The sequence below is a fragment of the Anser anser genome (genome assembly GCF_964211835.1).
Source record: "Anser anser genome assembly, chromosome: 2".
In the NCBI taxonomy this organism is placed as follows: Eukaryota; Metazoa; Chordata; class Aves; order Anseriformes; family Anatidae; genus Anser; species Anser anser.
The window spans coordinates 119,564,204-119,591,251 of record NC_139721.1 but is presented as its reverse complement, the minus strand read 5'-3'; the positions used below and the strand labels follow the sequence as shown (position 1 = coordinate 119,591,251).

General features: G+C 39.7%; 1 protein-coding gene across 2 annotated transcripts in view; it reads right to left on the bottom strand.

The window, feature by feature from the left end:
- Positions 1 to 23,359, bottom strand: part of GADL1 (glutamate decarboxylase like 1) — an 85,290-nt gene extending 61,931 nt beyond the window's left edge. The window contains exons 1-6 of one of the 2 annotated variants that reach the window (XM_083826864.1): positions 22,604 to 23,359; positions 10,364 to 10,536; positions 9,323 to 9,449; positions 7,513 to 7,603; positions 6,711 to 6,817; positions 4,601 to 4,716 (exon numbers count right to left, since the gene is read on the bottom strand). In XM_083826864.1, coding sequence (XP_083682990.1) covers positions 4,601 to 4,716; positions 6,711 to 6,817; positions 7,513 to 7,603; positions 9,323 to 9,449; positions 10,364 to 10,536; positions 22,604 to 22,610 — 621 coding nt within the window. In that variant the 5' untranslated portion in view covers positions 22,611 to 23,359. The remainder of the gene's footprint in view (positions 1 to 4,600; positions 4,717 to 6,710; positions 6,818 to 7,512; positions 7,604 to 9,322; positions 9,450 to 10,363; positions 10,537 to 22,603) is intronic. The other variant, XM_083826863.1, reaches the window with a different exon arrangement.
- Between the last annotated feature and the right edge of the window lie 3,689 nt (positions 23,360 to 27,048).

The window sequence follows — 27,048 nt, the reverse complement described above, 5'->3', positions numbered from 1 at the left end:
CTCATGTGAAAAGGATACTTGTGCTCACTGTCCACCCTGTACTTTGTACATTTTTTTTCTGTTTAACAAATAGTCAAGCTTTTATGTTACCATCTTTCCAACATTCACCCTTATAAGCTAAGACCTGCTCTGTTGTGTATACTGCTGTTCCAGCATAAGAGTATTTTGTCTTATTCCAAAATAACAGTATGCTGATCTCACACAGCTTAATCCATCTTCAAGAGTTGCCTGGGAATTCAAAATGCAATAACCTTCTTAATCTGAACTCATTATTAAATATCAAAACTACTCTGAACAACCTGCAGCATGACAAATGCCTACCCACTCATGTCAGTGGAGCCAGTTTTGAGAATATCAGCATCTCATAGGACTATACAGTTCTCTTCTCAGAATAAAGATCACCCAAGCCTTGGATTATCACTTCTCAAAAAAAAAAAAGGTGTTTTTTTCTTTTTTTAACACTATTACTGAAGAGTTAAATAACCCATAGACCAGCAACTGTGAAGATGTCTAGAATTGTTGCTTTTCATACAGGAGGTGAAGCCAGGTGGATAATTAATTCCATTTTCTTCCAGAGAGTTCACATAAATGCAGTTACTGCAGAACATAATTATGAAAAATGTACAACATTTTAATGTGTGGGTATGAATATATTAGGGGTATTAAAGCCTGTCATGCTGATTTTGATGAGACAGATGATCTCAAAGGCCTCTTTTTCTTTTTGACAAAAAGGTTTTCCCCCATCATCGCCCACTTTTTAAATACAGGCATACAAAAATACTACCTGATACTATCTGGTAGTTCTAAGAACTCCTGGTTTTGTAACATGACACATCCACAAAGCCTTTAGGACTCATTTATTTAGACTTTCACAAGAATAACAAGATACATAGGAAGATGATTAGTCTTAAATTATATCGATAATGGCAATAATGATTGTAGCTGTGTGTTGCTCAGTAGAAGTTTGGAGATGCTTTCAACAACTTAGTGAATAATTTAAAATACAAGCCTCTATCACTGATTTCTGTCCATTTGGTTCAAATGAAAGGTATGAACCACTTGGTATAATAAGACTGCTTCACATTCAGAAAGCTATAGGTCTGCAAAATCAGTGTACTAGTAAAGAAGCAATCATTAAATCAAGTATTTTAATATAAAAAATGGTATGGGAGAAAGATAAGAGGCTTGAGCACATCAGAGATTATACCAAAGAGCAGAAGGATGGAGCAGAATAAAGGGAATACCAAAACAAAACAGGTTGCAAGATACACTGTTTCTCAAATGCTTCTGTTCCTCCTTTTGTCCTACTGAAGACCTGAAAAAATTTGGTAGGTCTACAGTAGGACAGAAAAGGGACAAGACATATTACAACGTAGAGTTGGAATATACTTCCTTTGATGAATAATCTTTCAGTTATATTGTTTGAATACATACAAGAATTTCCTTTTTTCACTACCATAACCAGATACTACCACACTAAATTATTCCACGTCAATATATATATATATATACACACACACACACACCAGAGAACATTTAGCAGCTCTAGTCACAGCATCAACTAGTTCATTTGTTCGTAGTGCCCTCTCCAAAGAGAAAGGAATACCCAGATAAAAGATATTTTTTGTACCTAGATTATATACATAATATCAAGTAATAATTTTTAATACCGTGAGTTCAGATTTCTCTTGCCGTGTCTTCTGTGGTTTTGTTTGGACATATTCAATTGGTAGCCATCAGGAGTGAGAAGTGAATGCCTTTAGGCACAAGATCAAACCAAAACAGTGCATTTAAGATGTGCTCCTGTAGTCTTTTAACTACAGCTAGACAGTTTTCTTTTCCTAATAACATTTACAAAGATAAGGTACTTAGCCACTGTGTTCATTAAAACAGAAAATAGATTTGGATTTTCTTGATTTTGAAGAGTTTCCTAGAAACATGATTGCATAAAGCAATTACATTTTTATGAGACTATTTTATTACTCATTTTTGCCTGTTGTAATTTCAACAGGGGACAACATGGTGTGTTAATGTTGTGTTCTCCCACTTTATTACTTTCATGATCAAGTTGCATTGGGGAGGAATTTGGTTTCATTACATCCAAAAAATTGCTCATATCAGCATGTATGTTTCAACTGTTTACACATACACTTGTAGCCTCAATTGCCTCAAAGTTTGCAAATTCCTACCTTTCAGATCAATGTAAAAAGTTCTTGGGTTAGAAAAAAAGTCGAAATGGAATTCAAATAGTGAAAAATAATCAAAATGTGGGCTGTGTTCTACAACTACAGCTGTGTTCAGGTGTTACAGAAACACTAATCATGCCTCAAGAAAGTGGGAATTAATTTCTCTACTGCTAACGCTATCTCAAGAGGAATCGCTGTAATTGTCCAGCAAAAGAACTATGGAGTAGTAGCATGGTCACATTATTTGGCCCCAATTTTAAGTAGCTTAGCATTTTACTTGCAGGAATGAGCAACATTGTTGTTGAAGGCCAAACAGAGCTTTTGAGGACCTTCAGTGGGCCACACATCAAACATACACCTTCAGATTATCCACAAACATACACAGAATACATAGCCCCAGGTCACATAAATTAACTCAGTGACAAATCCATGCATTCCCCTGCTCTACAGCAAGGCAACTCTTTCAGTCTGCCAAGTGCCAGACTGGAACTGTGGGACTTGGCAACTCAAGGCAAAAATCATTTCATTTCAACACAGTGTTGAAGCCAAGCCCTGAAACAACATGAGTGCCTTGAGTTGACAGTGTGTTTGTGTTTTAACTCCTTATCAATACTCTGTTTATTACAGCCTCATGGCTTCCCCATGTCAACACTATTTGCCTTACCCACTTTTAAAGCTAAACACCGGATGTAACTTTTCCAGAATCTTTTTTATAACCACTTGCTTGCACAGTGAAAAATAGGTCTATACCCTCCAGGTACTTCTGAAGAACAACCGTAAAATGCTAAACAAAAGAAACCTCAAGATAAAAGCAAATAATAATTGAAGAGTGTGATATGAGCACTTGCGTACTTTTCAGTGTTGGCCATTTATTAAATATAATTGCAATAATACAACGTATCTGAACTAAGCTAACTTCCAAAAGGTAACATAACTTGGACTCAGTACAGATGAATCTAAAATAAGGATACATGAATATGTACATCTCCTCCCTCATAATGAAGAATAAATACTAGAGATCTTAGACAACAGTCATAATATCTAGCTGCTTAAAACGGTAGTGTTATAGCAAACGATTACTGAGTACTAAAGACAACATGCTTTTGTGAATCAAGCAAAGTATAGCAGATCAAGACCGTTGCCTCACAAGTAACTTAATTTATTTTTTCTGGTCAATTCTGTGTTTTATGGTTTTCATCTTCCTGGTAAAGCAAAAATACCCAAGTAAATTAAATTTGTTTGTAGAGTGTACTTTTATTTAAATTTTGCAATTAAATCAAATGTTAGTTCATGATGAAAATTCTCCATGCTTCATTTCAGAAGCATTAAAATAAAGGGTTTCAACCCCAACTTCATTTTTTCCTCTTGAGCTATTTTGAAGATGAAATGTGATGAATTAAGCATGAACTGGCATGTCATTTTCATATACACATTTTTCAGAAAGAAAAAAATGACAAAAAATACAACTTTAAGACATTTTTATTTAGGACATTTGGATTCATTTTCAAAATGTGTTGTCTTGGGCAGCTTACACAATGCTTGTGTCCCTCAGGTCTCTTCAATATAAGCATCTCTTGCCTACTTACCCTGCAAACTGTTTGGGGCATAAAAAACTTAAGAGCTAAAATTTTGCCAGTAACTATATACTTCCTAATACAACAAGGTCCTCACTACCACTGGGAATTTTATACAGTGGAGTCTGTAATAATACTTCTGCACTAATCCAATCATAAACTTAAAAATGGAGGGACAGGTGAGAGAAAAGAACCTTTAAAAAAAATTACCTTCAGAATAAATGTATGAACATAACCCTATTTCCCAAGGGCAGATATTACTCAAAACCCTTTAGACTTGCCACATTTTTTCATTATTTAAAAAAGAGCTGTCTAAAGATCCAGCAGGGTTTGCCAAAATACTTTATGGTAGGTTTGGTTTTCTACCACAAAGAATCTGTGTTCAGATACAGGGTATAGTGGGAGCTGCAGAGAGCCATTTCACAGGTTCATGAGAGCTCAGCTCAGTACAAATTAAACTTGCAAGAAAAAGCTTTGACGTTTGAAACCTACACATGGTTCCTGCCAGACTTTATGCTGTGGGAAATCAAAAGCTGCAGACCTCCATAACATCCCACATGCATTCATCTTCAGGTTTGCCCCAGGTACAACCTTTTCTTTTATCAGCTGTTCCCAAGAACACAAGCATTTGTTGTTGTGGTCTGACAAGAGAGCTTCTGCAGGGAAATTTATCATCCCACTTCTCCATATAGCTTCAATATTTCATATCATTCGCTGATAACAAGCTCATTGCACCAGGGCTCCATCAGATAGGCAAATATAATTTTGCAGCCATTGAAAAATAAAGTTCATTGTTAGAAGCTCTAAAATGAATACAAAAGCTTTTTTGTTTGTTTTTACCTCTTCCGAAGTGAACAGGACTAGTCTTGGCAAACCTGAAAGCCCTTTTTCTTTTATCTCAGGACAAAATTTGTATCTTGCTAAGTTCATAGCATACATATTAGAAACAGAGCCACCTGCCGAAAGAGAAATACAAGTATCATATTGTTGTGGTTTAACCCGGCTGGCAGCTAAACACCACACAGCCGTTCGCTCACCCTCCCCCCTCCCTCTCTGGGATGGGGGGAGAGAAACGGGAAAGTGAAGCCTGTGAGTTGAGATAAAGACGGTTTATTAAGACAGGAAAATAATAATAACAATAATAATAATAATAGTGATAATGGTAATAGTATTAACAATAATAATGTGTAAGAAAACAAGTGATGCACAATGCAATTGCTCACCACCCGCTGACCGATGCCCAGCCTATTCCCGAGCAGCCGGCCCCCCCACCCCGGCCAGCCACCCCTATATATTGTTTAGCATGACGTCAGATGGTATGGAATACCCCTTTGGCCAGTTTGGGTCAGCTGTCCTGGGTCTGTCCCCTCCCAGCTCCTGCTGCACCCCCAGCCTGCTCGCTGGCAGGACAGAGCAAGAAGCCGAAAAGTCCTTGGCCTGGTGTAAACACTGCTCTGCAACAATTAAAACATCAGCATGTTATCAGCGCTCTTCTCATCCTAATCCAAAACATAGCACCCTACCAGCTACTATGAGCTACTTAACTCTGTCCTAACTGGAACCAGGACAGATATTAACCATAATTCTAGCACATTTCCAGTGTCTCAGTGCTTGACCTATTAGGCAGAAAATAAACCAGAGTTAGTATGCACCCATAATAACTTAATTCCTCCCCAAAAACCTACAGATATAAGAACTGTGGGCTCTTCAGCATGAATGGAAACAGCTGGTTTGAATACTCATTGGAGTTATTTCCTAAAGAAGTAAGAACTGTACTTAAACAGCCCTCCCTGGCAGAGAATACCCTGCAACAGGGCCTTCTGATATACACCAAAGCAGCACCAACTCAGCTGCCTATACTGAGCTCAACTGTGGCTGTACTTAACAGAGCCTAGATCTGTCAGGCAGCCAGAGTATTATGAGGAGAAAAAGGAGAAAAAATAAAATCCACAGTGAGTCGGATCTGAAAGATCTGCAAGGTATGATTTGGACAGGTTTTATTTACTTAAAAGAACAAATACAAAATAAGAAAAACCTTACATAAAACTAGCATTAAAAAGTATGATTTGTTTAGCTATTGGTAGTATCTTGGTAAGTTTGAATTAAGCAATTCTGCATTAAAAGCAAGGATTCTACTGAAAGTACACATCAAATGTAACAAAAAAAACATATTAATACATTTTTTCCACAGATATTCCAGGGGATTTTATTTTATTTATTTTTCTACTACTTGCACGTAGGACAGAATTCCTGGCCTTGTTGTTTTGTTTTTGAAGGGTTGACACTAAATTCATTTCCTCATTTAATTTATTTTCCCACCCCCAACTTAGATGTGAAACCTTCACATCCAACATAACTTAGTATTTGAATAACCTGTAGAATAATCATTACACTTAATTATTTCCATATATTGGATTGGAATGCTGCTTTTCAGAACATTTGAAAACTGTGGCCTATCAAGAAGCGTAAGAAATATTTGTTTGATTGGCCTATTTGTAACGTTTCAAAAAACTACCAAAACTCAAAGAAATTGAACTCATGACAAACCCACTAAAACAAACTCTGGCTCCCACATGTGATACCCAGGATACACACACTTAGTGCCTCCAGGCACCACTGGTTGGTGTCTAGCAACTACATCAGCTCCGTCTGTCAACCAGTGACTCAGTCCAATTAAGCTGTTGGTATTGTTGTTATGAAGTTCAGGAAGGGCTTCAGTTGCAAGCAATTCATTTCCACACAATTATATTTAGAACAGTTTTCATTTAGATGCTGATCAGATTCACATATTAGTAGAAACACCTAAAATGAGCCTGGATGTAATAGTTTCATCTGCGTACCACTGAATTTTGCACATGTTTTCAAATATCCTACACAAATCAAACGTCCACTGAATTACTGTAGTAGATGATTTATCATTGCTCATCCTGAAAATCTGAATTGTTCTTACCTGGATTAAATATGCCATCACCTTCTTCCCAGCCTATGAATTCAATCATTTTCTTGATGACTGTCTCTTCCACTAACAGAAACACAGGGGATACTTCATATGTGTATCTGAACAAAAATAAAAGCATAATGATTGGTGTTAAGATTACACAACTCATGCTACAGAATCTTGCTAAAATTAGAGGTTTCTTTTATCAGAAGATGACCACCATCAGCAGTAAAACTCTAAACTAAAAACACTATGGATCTGACACAGCAGAGCAATTGTTTAGTTCCTGACAGCACCACATTGACAGTTCCACTCTCAAATACAACAGTTTGATTTTAACATAGGTCACAATGCTTAAACTTCAGCTATAATGATCTATTGCAAGCAGCAATCACATTTTTGTTTAGGCTTTATATCTGCAAGTAAATAGTAGACAGGTAATCATCTGCATTCAGCTCTGTGCAGTGTGCTTCAAAGGAAGCAAACAACTGAGTAAGTTTGATTAATTCATTTTTATATTTTTATGCACTAAGTAAGAAAAAAAAAGTCTAGGTTTAAAAGTGTTGGAAAAAAGATCTCTCTTCTTATGCCCCAATTCACAAACTAGGAAAATCATCAGCTCAGCCAACTTTCTGGTGAGCTATTCAGCCAATCCAGACTGTATTCTTTCCCAAATTCCTGCACAATTCCTACCTCCTCCTCTGTAACACTGAAAAACACTGAAAACAGAAAATGACACGCAGGTGGGGGAGGAAGCTGTTACTTCAAGAAGCATGCTAGATTCATCATAAAGAGTACAAAAAGCTACACTTACACACTTGGGTTCAATGCTTCGGTAATGAAACGAGCCACTAATGAGTAATAATCTATTCCAGCATACAGCTGATTGAAAAATCTTGGATGACCTGAAAATATAGATGAAAAGCAAGCAGTGACAGAATGTACATGAAAAGAGAATATATCACAGGCTCTCTCAGCTGAATGCTGATCACTGCAAACCACAGTTCTTTCCATCATTCTCAGTATTTTATGGACATACTGTCCTTTTTTCAGTTTAGACAAACCTTGAAAGTAAAATTCACAAGCCTTTTCAGGTCCCAAAACAAGGTTTGAGGGACGTAAATAGTGCGCAGAATGAATGTGGGTTATTCACAAGTTTTATAAATCAAAAAAGAAGGGACTGACAACAGAGTGTGCACAGTGGTCTTTAACAGCGGTCTCTAGAGGCTACGATGGACATTCAGAGACGTTTTGCTAAGCAGTAGAATACAGGAGCCTGCCGATCCCAGGCAGCTGTGCCTGTGCTCCCACCAGAGAGTCAGTGTTGATATAGGGAGGCAGTGTAACAGTCTGGAAAACCTTGCTGCAGACTTAGAATGAGAAGTTGAGAGAAATTGTTTACCTGCCTCAAAACACTGAGACATAACTAAATTATGAGAAAAAAATACTACATTATTGCTGAATATATTAGCAAGTCATTTTGGCAATGGAGTCACCACCTAAATTTTAATCCACTGCATAGTACTTCTACATGCAAAATCAGGTAAACTGTATGGCTCTACACATATTAGAGCTGAGGCTTCAATAAATGTTTATACTTAGATTAAAAACTATTTGCACAGCAATTTTTTCATATTTAATATTCTTTCCAAAGTGACAGTGCAACAAATGAAAATTTGAAGTCAATTTACAAAAGTGAGATAAACAGAATGCCTTCCATTAACTCGGTAATGATATCTGCATATTATTAGTGCACTGTCCCTTTAGATCAGTACTAGTATTTTTCTATGGTTTTCAAAGGCATAGGTTCACCTTCAACATTATTTTATGGTTTTATTTACTGTAGCAATAGTGACTGTAGCAGGGAACGTGCCCTGGAAATGCACAGCTATTATATCATACATCCTTCTCACTTTCCAATATACATTCCAAGATGTGCCACACCTGAAATTCTGAGCTTCTGATACAGCGCACTATTTCCTGAACAGATGTTATTCATCCCTTTTTTGCTAAGATTGAATTGTACTTCACATGCTGCCGAAAGGTTAGCTGTAGAGAACTAATCTTGCAGAGATGTCATGCACTGTCTCTAAAACACTGCAGGCTCTTCTTCTCACAGCATCTGGAACAGGAATTACTGCCTATCGGCAAATTAACATCCTATAAGACTATTGCTCCATAGAAAGCAATAGTAAATGCAGGATAATCATCACTAAGAATGCATCCTTATTTGTGCAAGGGTGACTCCACTCATCATGAAATTACATACAAAGGTTTTTCTCCTATCTACTTTGTTAGACTGTTATATCATACCTGTCTAGGCAATTTTCACAAGACTTCAAAAGGACAGAATCTACCATGAACAACAACAGCATTACAGGAATTAGCTTTTGATTAGCTTCCTTTGATTATACCTTTTAGTAAATCATAGACACCTATGGTGACTAGCATTCAGTCAAATGACTGAAACCCAACCAAATATTTGCATGCTTGTAGAGACAAGTAGAAAGCAAACATTTAAATCCCTAGTTTTTCTGGAAGATAACAGAACTTTATAAGCATTATCCTGTCTTCCTAGGTTAGCATACAACAAAACTAGACAACACTAGAAATTGCATTCCTACTGGTTTTGACGCTGTATTGTATAACATCCTGGCAGAGCTGCAAGAGTTTCTGATGAGATTCTCCAGTGTCTCTCATTTCCAGATCAAGAATCTTCTTCAGTGTTTCCGGGGACCGCCATTCACAAACCTAATGATAGGTAGGAGGGAGACACCAGCAGTGAACGGGTTAGCTAAAAGGAACTCATAAAGGTACCAGGTAAGCACCGTGTTCAGCACTGTTTTCCAGAACTGCCCATTGGAGTGCAGCACACCACCAGATAGTATGTCTGCTAAGCTGGTCTCATGGGATCTCAGGATTTTTTGTGACTCAGACATATCTTGACCATAAAAATTAGAGTGAGGAAAGCTGGAAGGAGGAAAAGGTGTGCCTCCTGGAATGCTGGGATGCGAAAAGTCATCCACAAGTCTAAAAACCCACCTCTCTTGTTCATGGATCATGTATCCTCACTAGGAACAAGAGGCCTACAGGTAAAATTCTGCCTTTAGCTGGGGATTTGCAATCATAGCTCTTTCAGATGCTGTTCTGCTGAGGGGTGAGAGCAGTCAGTGCATGCCCAAAGGCAAGCATGCTTCACTTGCAGCTTCTCTTCCAATACACCCTCTTAAAGGATGGGTCCTGTGAAACCCAGAGCAACTTGATAACGTTGCCCTTCCACAGTGATACAGCATCCATTATTCCTTCTTCTCTAACACCAGTGCCCCTGAGGTGCAAATAAATAACTCCCTGTACCCCAAACAGGGAAAACACTGCACCCATTTGTCCTGTCAAAGAAAGTGACCATTGCACTCTGAGATAAAAAATATATATATATATATCATTTTCTGGCGAATACATACGTTAGCTATGTTATTGAAAGGTTTTATACTATGAATTTTTTTTTTTTAATTTGGAAGGCTATCTTTTTATTTCTGACTTTAAAGGCATAACATAGAAGCAAGTTTGAGGCTCCTTAAAGTGCAGTAAAATGCAGCTTAGAAAAAAAATGATTTATTATTCATTACTGCTGCTACAACTTTTCAACAACCCAGTAAAGGCTTTACCTTTTCTGTGACATCATTAGCTTTCTGGATCACTTCTTCCATTATAATCTTACAGGCCTCTTCCACAAACTTCTCTCCTGCTTTTGAGTCCATTATTGGACCATTTAGGATGACCCCATCCACCAAGACAGCATTCTTTTTCTTCTGGAGCACATCCTGTTTGCAAATACCAACTGTACGACAAAAAGCTCTGTATTAGACAAGGCCTGGGCAACTAAATCATAAACTACAAAATATTTGTTCATTGTTGATTATTTAGTGAATGTAAGAAAAAAATCACGTGTCCTTTCCACATGTACAAAAATCCTAGATTTTGGTGGAAACATCTTTGGAAACATCACAAGCAAATTGCTTGTGTTACTTTACACCTAGACTGGTACTGCATACCATACAGCTGGCTATTACTGTGTATCTGCTGCTTTCTGTAGCATACAAAAGCATGCAAGGCACTTTCCAAACTGGGAGGAAAATACAGTTCTGTCCGAGAACATGATACAGCTGGATAAACAGAAATAAAGTGAGATAATAAGCACTTTTCTTAGCTGAAAACATCTCCCTGCACATCAGCGCTCAAGCTCCCCCTTTTTTCCATAATGTAATTTCCCACATTTTTATGCTGACCCTTCCCACCAGCCAGTTCTATCACAGTCCTCCATGTCTTTTGCAAAGTTTCACTGACCCCACCTCCACAAAGACAAAACCTTTTGAGATTCTTATCAATATCACACACCTGCTCTTCTCTTTTCTGTCCTTATCTTATTAAGTGACCTCAGCCACCTGTTAACTTGCTGTATTATCCTGTGTATTCACTTCTCCAATGGTGATCGCCTCCCTCACCTTATCCATGAGACGTACTCTCCTGATGTGTTGCATAAACACATGACTACTCGCTCCTTTACATTACTTCTGAAAGCACTTTCAAGATGCTTATACAACACTGGACAACAGAGGCAACCGCGTATCTATTTCATGTATAGATTTCATACGCTGAGATCAGGACTCCACTTTTAATCAACGTGAGGATAAAGATGAAAGTGAGACATTAGGAGATACCAAGAGAACAGACCTTTGAAACAGTATAGCGCTGAAAGGAGAAGTGGTAACTACCACATCTGAATTACCTGGGTTACAGACAGAATCTGTATGAGCTTGCCATAGAATAGCTACAATCTATGAAGCCAGGCAGCATTGCCTTGGATGGTCTTTTTGAGCCAAAGCTCCAGTGAAGATGTTGGATGGGTAAGGATGTATGTAAGAGAAAATTTTATGCCCAAAACAACTTTACCATCTGCTTTGCTTTTTTCTCCAGTTGCAAAGCGCAGATGGAAGGGAGCTTTTTCACAGGTCTAAACAAACAACCAAGTTTCCAGAAGATTTCAGGACAGTCTGACACTCATCATGCTTATCATCACTACAGTGTCTCATCTCCAGGAGGATATAGAAGAACAATGTTGCCTGGAAAGGTGGAGATCTTCAGGGCCCGTTGGCTGAAAGAAACCCTGTCACTCCCATGATAACTCAGAGTAGCTATTCAGTTGACTTTCACTTGTTAGGACAGATATTACTGTTGTGGTTTAACCCAGTGGTTTTCCTAACTGAAACCAGGACAATTACAAATGAAATCAAATTCTAGCATAAGATGAAACCTCAGGCTTCCCATAACTGATGACATAAATGATACACCAAATTATTTCCAAAGTTGCTTCTATTTTTAATCCAAAGGAGCAGTATTTTGATGAACAGAACTTTTGCACATTGTTCTAGAAGAGGCACATATGTTCTTGTGGGAAAGATACAGAACTAGCAGGTAAACAATATTCCATCTTCATCAAGCAAAGAGGGAAAATCCTCTACATCAGAAAGCTCAGTTCTGAACCTCATGATTCCCAGCATACCACAGCAGGAGCATTGCATAGAAATTGCAGCTTTAAAGTCTTAGAGGTCCCTCTCTGAAAACACAAGCTAGTAGGCCAACTTTACAAGAGCCAAAAAATCATGTATTAAGGAATGGGAAGAGACCAGGTCTTCAGGCATACAGAACAGGGACTATTTTTGGATTAAAATTCCAATCTTTTATGTACAAACAGCTCCATACAGTACTAACCAGAACTTAATATAAACACAGAAAAACTCAGTCTCCCCATCTCCTGGAGATCACAGAAGCATTTAGGTTGGAAAAAACCTCCAAGATCATCAAGTTCAACCATCAACCTGCCCTACCAATTCCCATCACTAAACTACATCCCTTCGTGTCACATCCACAAGTATCTTAAATATCTCCAGGGACAAGGACCCGACCCCACCACTGCCCTGGGAAGTCCATTCTAATGGCTGACCACCCTTTCCATGAAGAAATTATTCCCCGTGTCCAGTCTAAACCTTCCCTGGTGCAACTTGAGACTGCTTCCTCATGTTCCATCACTGGTCACCTGAGAAAAGAGCTTGACACCCTCCTCACTGCAGCCTAGTTGTAGAAAGCGATGAGATCTCCCCTCAGCCTCCTCTTCTCCAGACTAAACAACCCCAGTTCCCTCAGTCACTCCTTGTAATGCTTGGTTTCTAGTCACTTCACCAGCTTCATTGCTCTTTGCACACACTCAAACAACTCGATATCCTTCTTTATAGTGAGTGGCCCAAAACTGAACACATTACTGGAGGTGCAGTCTCACCAGTGCTGTGTACCAAGGGATGATCACTTCCCTGGTCCTGCTGACTACACGATTTCTGATGCAGACCAGTATGCCATTGGTCCTTTTGGCCACCCAGGCACACTGCTGGCTCATGTTCAGATGCTACCATCTCCATGTATGTCAATGGTGTTTTGTTTCTATGAAAAAGAGGATAAGATCTGAAAAAAACTATATGGGAGATTATCATCTCTTGCAGAGCACAGATACTAGTACTTTTTTTTTTCTCCAGAAATCTCCCAAAGATGTTGGAGCAAGAGAGCTCACTAACTCCTCTTTTTCCTCAGGTGCACTCTCCAGTCTCTGCTAAAACCAGAGCTGTGTAAAGGCTTATTTTTTGGTAACTCCATCAGCACCAGTTTTGACTCGTTTGCACAGACAAGCAATTACCAGTGCTTCCATGACTTTTCATAGAATTCCTCAAAGATCATTGCAAAGGAAACACTGAACTTTAGGTTACTTTTTTTTCTGCCAGGTCCTTAGGATGATGGGTCTAACAACAGCTCTGTATGTTAAGCAAGTCTATTAACTTTTACACACAGTTTTAGTCTCCAAAAGATACTCTGTGGAGCCTGAGGAGGAAGACATCCTCTGGAAAGTGGGTGAAAGCCCACTCCTAACTCCCAACACATCTGTGTTGGGCCTCAGGCACAGTCTTTGAAAGAGAAAGGCAAAGCAGAGGGGTCAGAAAGAAGGAAGGGAAAAGAGCCTTGATTTCAACAGCAATTTACCTGTGTAAGGCTCTAGTAAAGAGCTGGGGACTTAGCCCACATTATAGTACATGAAATAATACACTTTGCAGCTATTAAACAAAAAATAGTGAGAAAACGGTAATCACCATTTCAATCTGAATTTGCTGAGCTAAATTGTGCCCTACAACATAGTATAAGATTACTAATGGAATGTAATAGAAACAACTGTTTCACAAATCAGCAGCTAAATGGGGTGCAAGCATACACATTTTCTGAGCTAAAGGTATTCAGGTTCTGCAAACTACTGTTGGATATATATACTCATGATTTTACTGCAAATCCTATGATACTTAATCCTCGACTTATAACCGTCTGATTTCCAGAGTTCTAATGAGAATTTTAAACTCCTCTTTGCTCAAAAATGAACTTGTCTCCTCTTAGTCACAGCAAAGACCTTGAAGAGGCAAACCAAGTGGATGATACAAGTCCAAATTTCCAGAACAGAGCCTATTGTTTACATTGCTTTTCTTTTTAACTGCATTTTTAAATGGATCCCATGACCAATTTATGGTTACCAAGAAACATTCAAGTTTCACTTTTCATGTCACATTACTCAAGTGAAATGACACGCGTTCTACAAGTATAGCATCCAGTCTAAGAAACATTCACACTATCCTTCTGAGCTGATAATTTATGGTGTCTCTTTTTCAAATAAAAAGAAAATGCTTTAAAAAAAAGAATTGAAATATTTTAGTCCATTTGCATATCTTCGTCTCAAACACACCTTATTGCATTAAAGGAATGCAGCCAGTCATCTGTTCCATGTGGAGCCCATATGTACCTTTTTTGTTGTTTATGAACAACATGGTATGCAAACAATCTATATTGCTTGTGGCAGCAACAAATATATCTTTTTCATTTAAGATTACAGAAACAGACTCCTAAGCAGACTCAGAAAACAGACTTCCAGGAAGTGTATCAAATGCAATTTCTGCCAAATGGCTCCAGGCTTGAAAGAGATCAAAAACTTTACCAAATGGAAGTGTCTTAAATCAGAAATTAAGGATTATTGACTGTTCGAGATATCCTCCTGCACAAAAGACGACTTGACACTGCTCCAATTTACGGTAATTGGTGATTTAACCACTGGCTTCACCAAAAGCAGAATCAAGCTCATAATTCTGATTTTTCATCCTGAATGAAATATTCTATTACAGAAGCTTAAGGATTTCCCACTAACATTTCATTTTTATGATCAATATTATTTTCCCAGCAGAACATAAATTAATTGGAGCTGAAATAAGGCACAGAAAAGTAAATATTTTTCAGATGTTGCCCTATCAATATGTAAGAACCACCAAGTACTTAAAAAGCTGCCTGTGTTTCTGTAAACATATAGAAACTTTCTCTGCTACATTCTTGCACTGCAAAAAGGAATTGTAGCCCTGCAGTTGGCACATTCTGACAACATTTGGGGGAGTAATACAAAATGCTCAGAAAGCTTTACTGCTCACAAGGAGGAGACACAACAGAAGGGGGTGGTTGTGAACGACTGGCTTGTGCTTGAATGCAAGAGCCAAATCCTATTCATTTTACACTACTGGTACCACTGGCTGTTCAAGTGAATGAAAAAGGCTTACTTTGACCAAAGACTGGCTTCTGCTTTGTAACAAATGCAGTAACAACTGCCAGCATCAGTCAGAAACAGATGTTACATTTTTCATCCTGCATCATCTAGCCGTGGTTCTTCACTCAAAAGAAGTCAGTCTTTTCTTTCAGTGTGTCAAGCAAAAGAAAACAAGTGAACTTCACCATTGGGACTCCATACCACCACATTTAATATATTATTACGGTGCTGTATCATGTATCAGAATATTAAAATGCAAATTTGTCTCATTATGCAACTACTAGAATCCCTCGGCATATGTAATCTATACAGATACTTCTTTAATCACTGCTATGGATATCTCTAGGACTGAAATAAAGTCATTCCAGTTTTAAGGCAGATGCATTGTTTCTTAGCAAACTGATTTCTCGGGTCTGCTGGCACATAAGACAGATGCAGCTTTCTAGAATCCAGTATACAAGTTGACTTGGTGCCCTGGGAAAGACCCACATGAAAACGCATGTATGCACAGGTACAACAGGGCTCATTGCCCCAGCATGGTGTCTTCCTGTATGGTAGGTTTACAGACACAGCCTGTGGACAGGGAACAATTTGGGTGTTTCCATCTTGAGGATCTGCAACAGCCGCTTGCACAGGAATCCTCTAACCATGAACGTGCAGAAATGACCTGAGCTAGAGCAGGGCCTAGACCTAGAGCAGGGCCCAAGGAAGACAAAAGCACCTGTGTCTGGACTCAAAGGCTGCTCAGCAGACTCTTTGAGCACACTGCTAGCACTGAATGGCACCACCACAACAAATGAGTCTTATTCTCCACCCCATGCCTGAACTTCCCATCGCTAAAGGAAAGGCTGGGAGATTAGAGGGAATCCTGGAGAGGAGCACCAGCAATGGATGTCTCACCAGGAACGCAGGTCCAAGCTAGAAGCCAGGTCCTGCTTTCAGAGATGCTTCCAGGGCCCTGAGTGGGCACTGCTATTACGTGAACGCTCATAACATTGCACCCAGCTGCTGCATGCCCAGTGCTTGTTGTACACAGCAGTACCGCAAGGACACACTACAACAAAAATTAAAAGAAGCAGACAAAAGAAACAAGAATTGGGAATCTTTATGCAGGCAAACCTCAGGAAGAAATGTTAATATTAAATAATGACATTTCAATGCCTCAACCAAGTAACTGAAGGAATGATTCATGCTGTAATATTTCCAATTAGGAAAAAAAGGCAGCATCTAGTTGGAATTCACCTTGATCCAAGCTGGGGAATGGCAGATGCCAGCCATGAAATAGAAATCCTAACTCCCTGACCCCAACAAAATTCTCTCAGCTCACATTTTCAAAATTCTAACACCTGTCAACAGAGTAGAGAGCATCCAATACATTAAACAGCCTTTATTTTAATTAGAAGTTGTTTATTAATAAGGAACTTTTCATGCCCTTTCCTTTTTCTGTGGGGAAGTGGCTATTTTTGCAACATCCAAGTCAGACCCGGGCACCGTGCATGGGATACAGGGTTAGCAATGTCAGCTAGATGAGTATGAATGCAAATGACTAATGTGTGTGTGACCCACACTGAATGTAAAGAATCCAGGAGATTTCTTTGCTTCCCACTGGAAAAGATTGAAGTGAAAATAGAAGGGTTATTTTTTTTTTTCCTCAAATGGAAGTCCTGCAACTTGATTTAAAAGAGCGTATGACAGCCTGTAATTTCATGCAAGAACTATATTTTTAGTCATAACATAAACAATTTTTAATGCCAGTCTTTGAAAATTCAACTAAGAAAGCAGTAATTTACTAAAAACTGAGTTGTCTGGGATTCAATGCAAGTTAAATGTAAAAACTGATGAAGAGTAAGTTTATTTTTAGGAAGTTTTACCTCCACATTCAACTTGCAGTCAAAACTTTTTTTCCCCCTCTCGCTTTTTTTTAATATCATAAACACTTCCACATTTTGTTACCTACCAAAAAAATAAATCAATAACTGTTCACTAATTTATGTCTACAACATTGCTCTGAGATACACCCTTATTTACTAACATGGGGAAGCTAATGCATTGTAAATCAGGATGTAACTTTCCAGCCCACCAGGCCCTCTGAACCAGCTCCTATGTAGACCTTCATATTTAGTCTCTTATGTATAGCAAAGTAGTCCAAGCCTCTTTCAAAACAGAGCAAGCTGCTTCGTGTAGACCTGTTCTTTCAGCAGAGTACTTACTGTGCTATAAATTTACATTTTAGTTCGCTACTCTTTCCCTGTTCAGACCAACCCAAGGTACTCCAGGTCACAGACCCACTGGTCCTGCTTATGCAAGTTGGTGATAATATTTACTTTCTCTTTAACTTTCCATTGTATATGCCGACAATTCCCTAAAGGCAAATGCGGTACAGAAGAAAAACATACAGCAACAGCACGATAGTAATTTCTGACTTTCAGACAAGCATCACAGCTTTTTAACATGATATCTCGGCATCAAAGTGGGCTCAATAGTCCCCAGACAGTAGAGTACATGTTGTGACCATATGCCGGGATCGTTCTGGGTAACAACATACACCAGTCAGGTCAGGTCAGCAGAGCTACTTTATTAGAGAAATCTATTAAGGCGTCAATTCAATTGTTTAGCGACAAGCATTACACTGTAGTTACTAATCTGCGAAGATTAATCACTATTCCACGCTAATGCTAATTTTATCCTTGGCTTACCTTCCAAACTCCAGAGAGCCACTCAGTGCCAGGGAAGTTTCCTTAGTTGGCAACCCCAGCGAAGGGGAGATCACCACCTCTGCAAGCCAGCTGCCCCAGCCTGGTTATATGCTGTGCCTGTTATCATACGTGGTCACGTGCTTCACAACAGTTTGGTGGCAGTTTTAGATTTTCTAAAACTGATTTGAGTGCATCTTGTGCAAAAACGAAAGTAGTTTTCACCACACGTGTTGCAAGGCCAGCTCAGCATTGACTGTAGGCTAGGTTACTACCAAGTTAAGCCTCTGGCAGTTCTACTGTCACAGGATGTCTTGTCCTTCCACTTTAGGTCAGCTTGAGAAAAATAAGTTTAAGAAGCTCAATAGACACAAGCTGTCTTGCAGCGTAACTAGGGGAGCAATGCCGAGCAGCTTAAGAGACAACCTTTCTTGTTGAGACCCTGACATTTGCCAATGGATAAGATCATATTTGTGAGGCTTTTCAGCTTGCATAAGGTGAGATGTGACAAAGGACCAGGGAATCCAAGCCTTAGAGCTGAAAATTGTTCCAAACGATCTAGATTTAACCAACTAGAATTGTTGCTACTTCCCTGACAAAAGAGCTTGGTCTCTAAGAACTGCTTTCCTCATCATATTTGTGGCACTGAAAAAAAAAAACCTCTGGTCCAGTGACTTATTCTTTAAAGACACCTCTATTTGCCAACGCTCAACAAGCTCTTCATTAGGAAAAATCAAGACCACATATACTAAAGAAATAGCAATAGAGATGGACATACATACAATTGAACCAGGTGAAAATCACTGCTTAACATCCTTTGACTAATCCTATGCTTTTCAACAATAACCATCAACAGAAGGAACCTCCACTGACATGTCACAAAACAACCATTTGCATTTTAAATTTATTATTCCCTCATTGCCTGTGTATAAACCCCATAAAATGACTTGTGTGCATAGAGGGAAGAGGAAAAAAAAAGAGGGGGAATGGCCTCAATTTATCCATGGCCTGGTGGGTCTCCTCGAGTCACCAACGCTTTACAATTACCTCCAATAACCCCTACAGTTTGTGACAAGGCAAAGTGAAAAGAGCTGGAAGAAAGTTAGCTTTTGAGTTTTGCTAAGCCTAAAGAGGTGATTTCTGTACGCATTTGGGATGAACATCAGGACTGATTAGCCTGAATCTGACCACATGGGGGGGGGGGGGGGGGGGGGGGGATAGAAAAGAGAAATACAGAGGGATGTATTTCCACATGTCCATTTTTCACATTTGCACATGTGGTAAATGCTTATGGAAATACAAATGGCCTTGACAGAAGCAGGCCGCTTGAAACAATTAATGCCAGGGAAATTAAGGCACATGAAATCTAAACTGTCTAATAGGCAATAATAGCCAAATCAGTATGAATAAGATTCCTCCAATGCATTAAGAAGTGATTATTTTTGTTTGTATAAATAACAACTTAAAAGATGCCTTAATGACGAAAGAAAAACTATTTTTGGAACTTCTCAAATATCAATTTAAGCTTCTTTGCTAAACATTAACTGCCAATAACATTCTTACTAATTTTACTCACGCAGAATTGCTTTACTTGATACTAACTTTATTTCTTGCAAACTTATGTTTCCCTTCATCTCACAAAGTGACATTCACAAAGATCCTAGTATCTTTTTTACCAGAGCAGATCTCCAGGGCCAGGAGAGACCCTATCCCTCTGCTCTGACTAAAATACTACCTCTAGTGTCACATTACCAGAGCCTTAAAGTCACCCTAGCATTCTACCATGCTTCACATTACACCTGCTTGAGATGGCAACGTCTTACATGAAATAAATGTTTGCTGACGCATCTCCCCATTCTGCTGGCAGACTCAAATCATGTAACACCCCAAACATACCATATACACACTGAGAAGCCAGCAATTCAGAAGTTAAAAGGCAGCATATTGCACAAATGCTGTCTGCTCCCTTCCTCTTGTGGTTTCCAGCTCTGACTATTTGCTGTACTTGATGAACTAGTAACAACTTGCTTGAGACTCTGTTTAATAGACTCAGCCTTTATGCCCCACAAGGGAACATCTCATGGTTGTTTTGTGATTTTTTTTTCTCCTCCCCAAATACAGAATGCTCCAGGCTTTCTAAGGCTGTTTTGTCATGAAGAAAGCTACACTGATGCCAAATGACTGCAGGATACATGCAGTCAGGATCTGCTTCTGCAGCTAGCTAGGAGTGGGGATCTGCAGCTTGGTCCCTGCTTAAACAAGGGGCTTTGCCATTTTGTGTGTTAGGGGAGGCATAGCCTAGAGTCCTCTAACTCATCCCTGTGCAGTCAGTAAGGCTGCCCTTGTGGATAGTGCTGATAAAGTCAGAGAGAAATGAGGCTCAATCAGCAACATCCAAGACAAACCTCACAAGCACACAATTTCAGATACATTAAGGGTGTTAAAATCAATGTCACTCCCCAAGAGCAGTCCCACTACATTCACAACCAGAGCAAGGATAACTCTGTGCAGGGGGAAAATCCCTGCCATCCATGTCTCATGGCTCCAGTGCAACTGTGTCCCTTTGCCACCTGCTCTAGTAGCACAAAACAAACCCAGCACTGCTGCTGCAACAGGCATGTGCCCTTCAGTCTTTTTATCCCAGATGTTTTTCCATGCAGATTTAGTGAGATCCAGCTAACAGTACATAAATTAGTACCAAAAGAAGAACAACTGCACATAAACCACAGATCTTGCTGGGCAGTTAAGTGCAGGTTCATGCTTGCTAGAAAAAAAGCAAGCAACAGACTTTAGCATCACAAGAACCAAAGATCCTCACTTCTCCAACAGCTCAGGATAACAGGAGCAAAACCTTTTCCCAGATCGCCTGAGTTCAGGAACAAGGGTACAGGAAACATCCCCAGCAGTGGCCGCAGACCAGCCCAACTTCCTTCACCACCCCACCGACATGGGTTTTATTGACAAGACCAAGCCTGGCACAAAACACAGCAAGTCACCAAGGCAAAGGGGAGAATAAAGCATTTCTGATGAGGGAGAGCATGCAGCAGTTATAGGTACTACTAACAAGGAAGGTAATAAAAGACTGAAAAACCTGCAGTAAGGGTGGGGATTTGATTATCGCTACACTCTTACCAACATAAGCCATTTGTTCTGGAAGGAAATTAAGATTTTTGGTAGCTTACTTTGGGCAATATTTGCACTGTTACTGAACTGAAAGGCATACTGGGATCTCTGACCACCAGAAGCTTATCTTTGGTGTTGTGTCATCAGAGGATATTAATATGAATGGTACTGGAAGGCACTTTTGGAGCTGCTGCCATTCACACAGCACTGCTACGTGCACAGTACAGGCTTACATTACTGTGCACTCTAGCACATACCTTAGTGCATAAGAAAATCGTCATGCAATGTTACAAAGCTCATTCACTTACAGCAAATTAAGCAAAAGGAAATTATCACTCTTAAATACTAAGTTTCTGTAGTTTTCTTTCAAATATATTATTTTATTTGGAGATTTTCCACCAATAGAGTTCTGGCGATTTGCATCGACCATAAATGCAAGACACTAAACTTTTCAGAATTATACTAGGAAACTATTTCAACTTGGGAGTTATTTTTTTTGTTGTTGTTCTTTTAAAGTCTCATCCATGCTTAACATAAAACTAAAAGAAACATAGTATATCCCGAGCTTTCTTGACTGTTTTCATAGGAGATTCCCAATTTGCAATAGATGCACAAGCTCTTAAGAGCATTGATCTTGCAGGAGAGGACACAGCCACCTACACACACTTGTACTGTTTTCTGCCTTAGCAACAAGTTTCTATGCTACCAAGGAATTCCTTGTGTTTTAACCTTGCAAATAATGGCATATCTGCAGCTGAGGTGTACCATAGTTTAGCCACTTATTTTCCAAGCTCTTCCAGAAATCTCATTATTGCGGTAGCCATAGGTCATTCCCAACTTCCATTAACATACAGCCAACTTTTATTTTTCGTTACATAATAACGTTAGATCTTCCTGCTAATACAGGCAAGCAATTTAACTTGCTAATACATTTATAAAATGGGATTAACTTCTCCCTTCCTGAGACCATTTGCTCCAAAGCAAATCACCGTATCGCCATGCCTGTTTTATTCTGGTGCCTAAAAAAAAAAAAAAAATAATAACAATAATAAAAAAAGCACAACTCTTTAAAAGACAATTTATTTCAACAAACATACTGTAACGCAACACTTTTACGGCAATCGTTGCAAGCATTATACCTTCCTAAAGCATTTGGATGCATCTCTGCAGCACCTCAACAAGGGGAGCTTAGAGGGAGAGACGCAACAGGCAGGCAGGCTGGCTGCTCTTCCCCACACACCCCGGGGAAGCTCCTGGCCCCTCGGGAGCCGTGCACGAAGCCCCGACCCCCTCGCACCTTGCAGCCCCCCGGCCGAGGCCGGGAGGGCGCAGCGAGCCCGGCTCGCCCCCGCCGCCCCCACCGAAGCGAAAGGAGAGGGGAGGGGGAGACAGGGCGGCTGCGGCCCCGCGGCGTTTACCCTCCATCTCGCCGGGAGCCGCCGCCTCCGCGCCGAGCCCTCCTGCGCCTCGCTGCAGCCGGGAGCGGAGCTTCGCCCCGCACTCACCCTGACCGCCCAGCCCAGCCCTGCCCCGGCCGGCCTGGGTGCCTGCGGGCCGCCTATTAATACCCGCAGCGCCGCTGGCCCGCCGCCAGCCGCCGCCTTCGCCGGGAGGGGGGGGGGGCAGGTGATGGCGGCGGGGTAACGGCCCCCGGGGGCAGCTGCGGCCCTCAGGGGATCGGTGCCGAGCTCCCGTTTGGTGCCTGGAAGGGGAGCGGTGGCGCAGAGCCGCCTGCGCCTCAACCTGAGCCCACCCCGGTGCCCAGCGGGGCTTCGTCGTGTGTTATTTTGGTTCTTAGTAAAGTGAGAATGGGTGTTTTGGGGGTGTCAGGGGACTCGACCCGAAACGTGGTGGGCTGAGTCCCTGCGTGGCAGTGAGAAAGGGGAATTGAAGTTAGTTTCGGTTGGTTTGACCTTTCTGGCTGAGGTAAAAAAGCTCTGCTGAAACACTGGCATCGACCTCTACTTGAGTCAACCTGAGAAATGCTTGAATTAAATTTTAAGAGTTACAATACAATTAAAACGTACTAATACCAGTCTCAGGCCCTGGCTGACTCCTCTATGACAGCTTGCACTAGAGAAGCTGCAATAGGTAGAATGGAGGAGCTTTTAATGTCCATGAGCTGTTCTTCCTGAAGGAAGGAGATTGCTGCTGCTTGTGACTGAATTCCTTGCAGAGAGCCTGGCCCCCAGAGGAGAAACCATCCGGGTGGGTGAGCGGTGGTGCTGGCACAGTCAGGCCCTCCCAGGGAAGCTGGCTTTGCTGCCAAGCCTGCACAATTGTGCTTACGCACCGTGGCTAATCAAAGCCCTGGCGTGGCATCGACAGCCATCAAAAGCTATTTTCAGGCCTCCGTGTGAATTGTGGCTGACCTCATTATTCCAGTTTATTCCAGGGCACGAACCCTATTCAACGCTATACATGCATTCCTAATTCTAATCCCTTTAGTTCCTGATAACTACTACCATTATATATAATATATGCAAAAAAACTTCGTTTTTGACAAAAGGTGTTAGCGCTGTAGTCACAAGAAGGTCTGAAAATGTCAAAAAATTAACTACCAGAGCCCCCAAAAGCCCATTTTTCATTAAAATTCAGGCCTGATTCAAGTTTGGCAAAGATTTTTGGAAGCTACTGAAATATTCAGGCGTGAATTAAACATTTATTCACTTGTAGTATCCTTGTTTTCCTTCTCTGTGAGAAAACAAATGTACCCCTTGTCTAGATTCAACTGCAGCCCGTACGAAGTCATTAATAACTTCTACAAGTTGTAGAAGGTAATTTTGTAGCCCTATGGATATCCTACACTGCAAGAGATAAGTATTTGAATCTCATTGTGATAGATAGAAATGGTAGATATCACTAAATTAAAAGTTAGTAGTTGCCTGGGAACAAGTGATCTTGGCCTGATTACATTCACTGTGGGTAAGTGAAGGACAACCCCAATCAAAACTGTGTATTTCTGCTGCTTCAAAAGAGCTAATTTCCTCTAGCTGAGAAGAACAGTGAGGGGAACTGACATGGCAAAAAAAAATATTTAGTGAGAACACCAAGAGAGGGACTCTTAAAGTCTCTATTAAATGGCCAAAACACTATGATTTTGTAATCACAGAAGGCAGTAACTTTCCCTTACAAGCTCAAAGGTGGCAGTCAGAAATAAAATGAAAAACAAAGAGAAATTATATAAATTATAGTTGATATAAAATACAAGTTACAATATCAAAAATTGATAAGGGAAGTTAATAGGAAGAATTTGTGGTTGTAAGAGCTAAAGACAAATGAAACATTTTAAGTGCATTAGAAATAAGAAAAATGGTGATATTGGCCCATCAGTAAATGTTCCTAAGTGGTTTGTTTTTGTTTTTTGTTTGTTTGTTTGTTTTTGTTTTTGTTTTGTTTTGTTTTATTTTGCTGATGCAGGAAATTATGTTTAGAAAATACTTTGGTACTACAACAGAAACAAGTACATGGATCTCCTAGGGATGATGAAGAACTGCTCAAGCCTGCTAGTAATTAAGAAAGATAGGAGCCATGACCACTCCCTTACCACCAAACTTGGATAATTTTTACTCCCCTGCTGGTGTTTTAATAGACTTTGGAATACTTGGGAAGTTCCAAAGGGGTGCTAATGTTATACCAGTAGTCAGAAAAGGACAAGTGACAAGAAAATACAGGCCAACATCAGAACCCTCAATAGTAATATGAATAACAGATTTAATTTTAAAAGGTCTCAGAGAAAGGAACAGAAATAAATCCAGTCTTTTTCATGAAGACCAGGTCTCATCAAACTTTTCTAAATTATTCTTTGATGAGATTGCTCATTTGGGTGAGTGCATATTGATGATTTTAGGCTTTTATGACAGTATGAAAGAAAATATAGTACCCCATGATATCATTAAAGTACACGGTAAATTGACTAAGACTTGCCTAAAAGACTGATTACAAAAAGTAGCTGACAGTAAGGAACCTTCATCAAATGGGAATGTTTCTGTGAAAAGGTGGTCACATCAGAAAATAGCGTAAAGATGAGAGAAATTGTAAGGGTAATAAGGACTATGTAGCCAGGTGAAATAATCTGAATTAAATGGCAAACTGGGCCTAATCCAATAAAGTACACTTATATAGTTAGTAAATCCCTATAATAAACGTGAAGGATTATAGGTGCTGTGTGTTGAAGGGAGACTGCACTTGCTGAAAATGATTTAGGGCTTGTAGTCACCAACTCATCATAAATCCTCACTCTGACAGTGTAACGAAGGATTAATCTGCATCAGGGGAGTAGGAAGTAAGGAGATAGTTTTATCTCTGGATATATCACTGATGAGACCAATCTTGTATGCTGTGTTCCTGTCCATGTTTTGGAAAAAAAAATACTGAAAAATTACAGAGGAGGCAGATTAAGTGCTGAAAATGGGATCTGAGAATTGAAGAAAAATGCTGTTAAGTCAAACTTAAACAGCTCAATCTGTTTATCAGATCAAAAAGATTGACTTGATTACAGCATATAAGTACCTCTATGGAGAAAAAATACAGGAGTCTGAAGGGCTCTTTAATCTAGTGGAGAATGGCATAACAAGAAGCTGCGATAGAAGCTGAAGTCAGATAAATTCAAATGAAGCACTCTATTTTTCTTCTTAAATTGACAGTATGTCACTGGAACAAGCTAACGAGGGCAACAAGAATTTTTTAATGTTTTTATGTCTTCCAACCAGGACAAGATGCCTTTCTGGAAGACAGGTTTTAGCCAAGTGCAGGTTACTGCCCTCAGTGCTTGTATGTTTATGAAATTTAATGACATAGGAGACAGAGGAGATTAGACCATATAACTAAGTGGTCCTTTGTGGTCTTCATTGTTTCTTGTTATACTAAGTAAATATAAGAAGAGGTGGCTACCGGTGAGCATCTGCTCAAGATGATATTCTTTATCAACTGACTGCAATCAGTCTGTGTGAAAAACAGTGTGTAGGTTTAAAAATGATCACAGGACTTGAGGCATTCTTGGCAAGCAGAGTATGAAATATCAAAAGACAATCAACGTTAGTCACCTATTTTCATTTGTCAGTGCACTAAGCTGACAAGGTTTCAATTCATCTGGGTCACAAAGGAGCTCAGAAGAGCTTAAGGAGAAGCTGAAGGGACAGAAGAATGAATCCATTAAAAACAGGCCGTCAGATTAAGATAGCATGACAATTAAACTGCAAGCTTTGAAACTCTGGCAGACAAACCAGACAACTAATTCTATATGCAATATTACACTAGTAAATATACATCAGTTTTAAATATTTATGTTTCTTGCCCAGCTTGTGCATAAATGACTCAAGTTACTTCACCTGAAGCTATGATCCACCATAATGAGCTGTGGTATGCAATGAAGACTAAAAGGTTTGACACTGACAAGTAATACCTAGCTCTCTGAAAGCAGCCAGGACCACACAACTGAATTGTGTTGCACATAAACTATTGAGAACTATGCTTAAACATTAATGAACTAACATTCTTCTTAAATTGTTGTATTTGCTAGGATGTGAACCTGCATCTTCTCTCTTCTGTTCACAAAGTTGATATGGCAACATTTACCTCAATGCCCTTTCTGTTCTCATCATCTTCCCCTCTCCCTGAAGTTTGTTACGTGGAGACACAACCTTTTCATCAAGTACAGAACCTCCTCTAACCTACACAGAAATCTGAAAGCCCTGAACAGATAGTTAAAACAAAACAGTGGAACAACAATACATTCCTTACTGATGGAAGAAAGAATAAAGTGGGAGAGAGAGAATTCATTTTGGACTTACCATGTACATTTTTTTTCAGTTCTGCTACCCTAAAATCCAAAACACAGTTTTTCCAAACAAGAAAACAATAT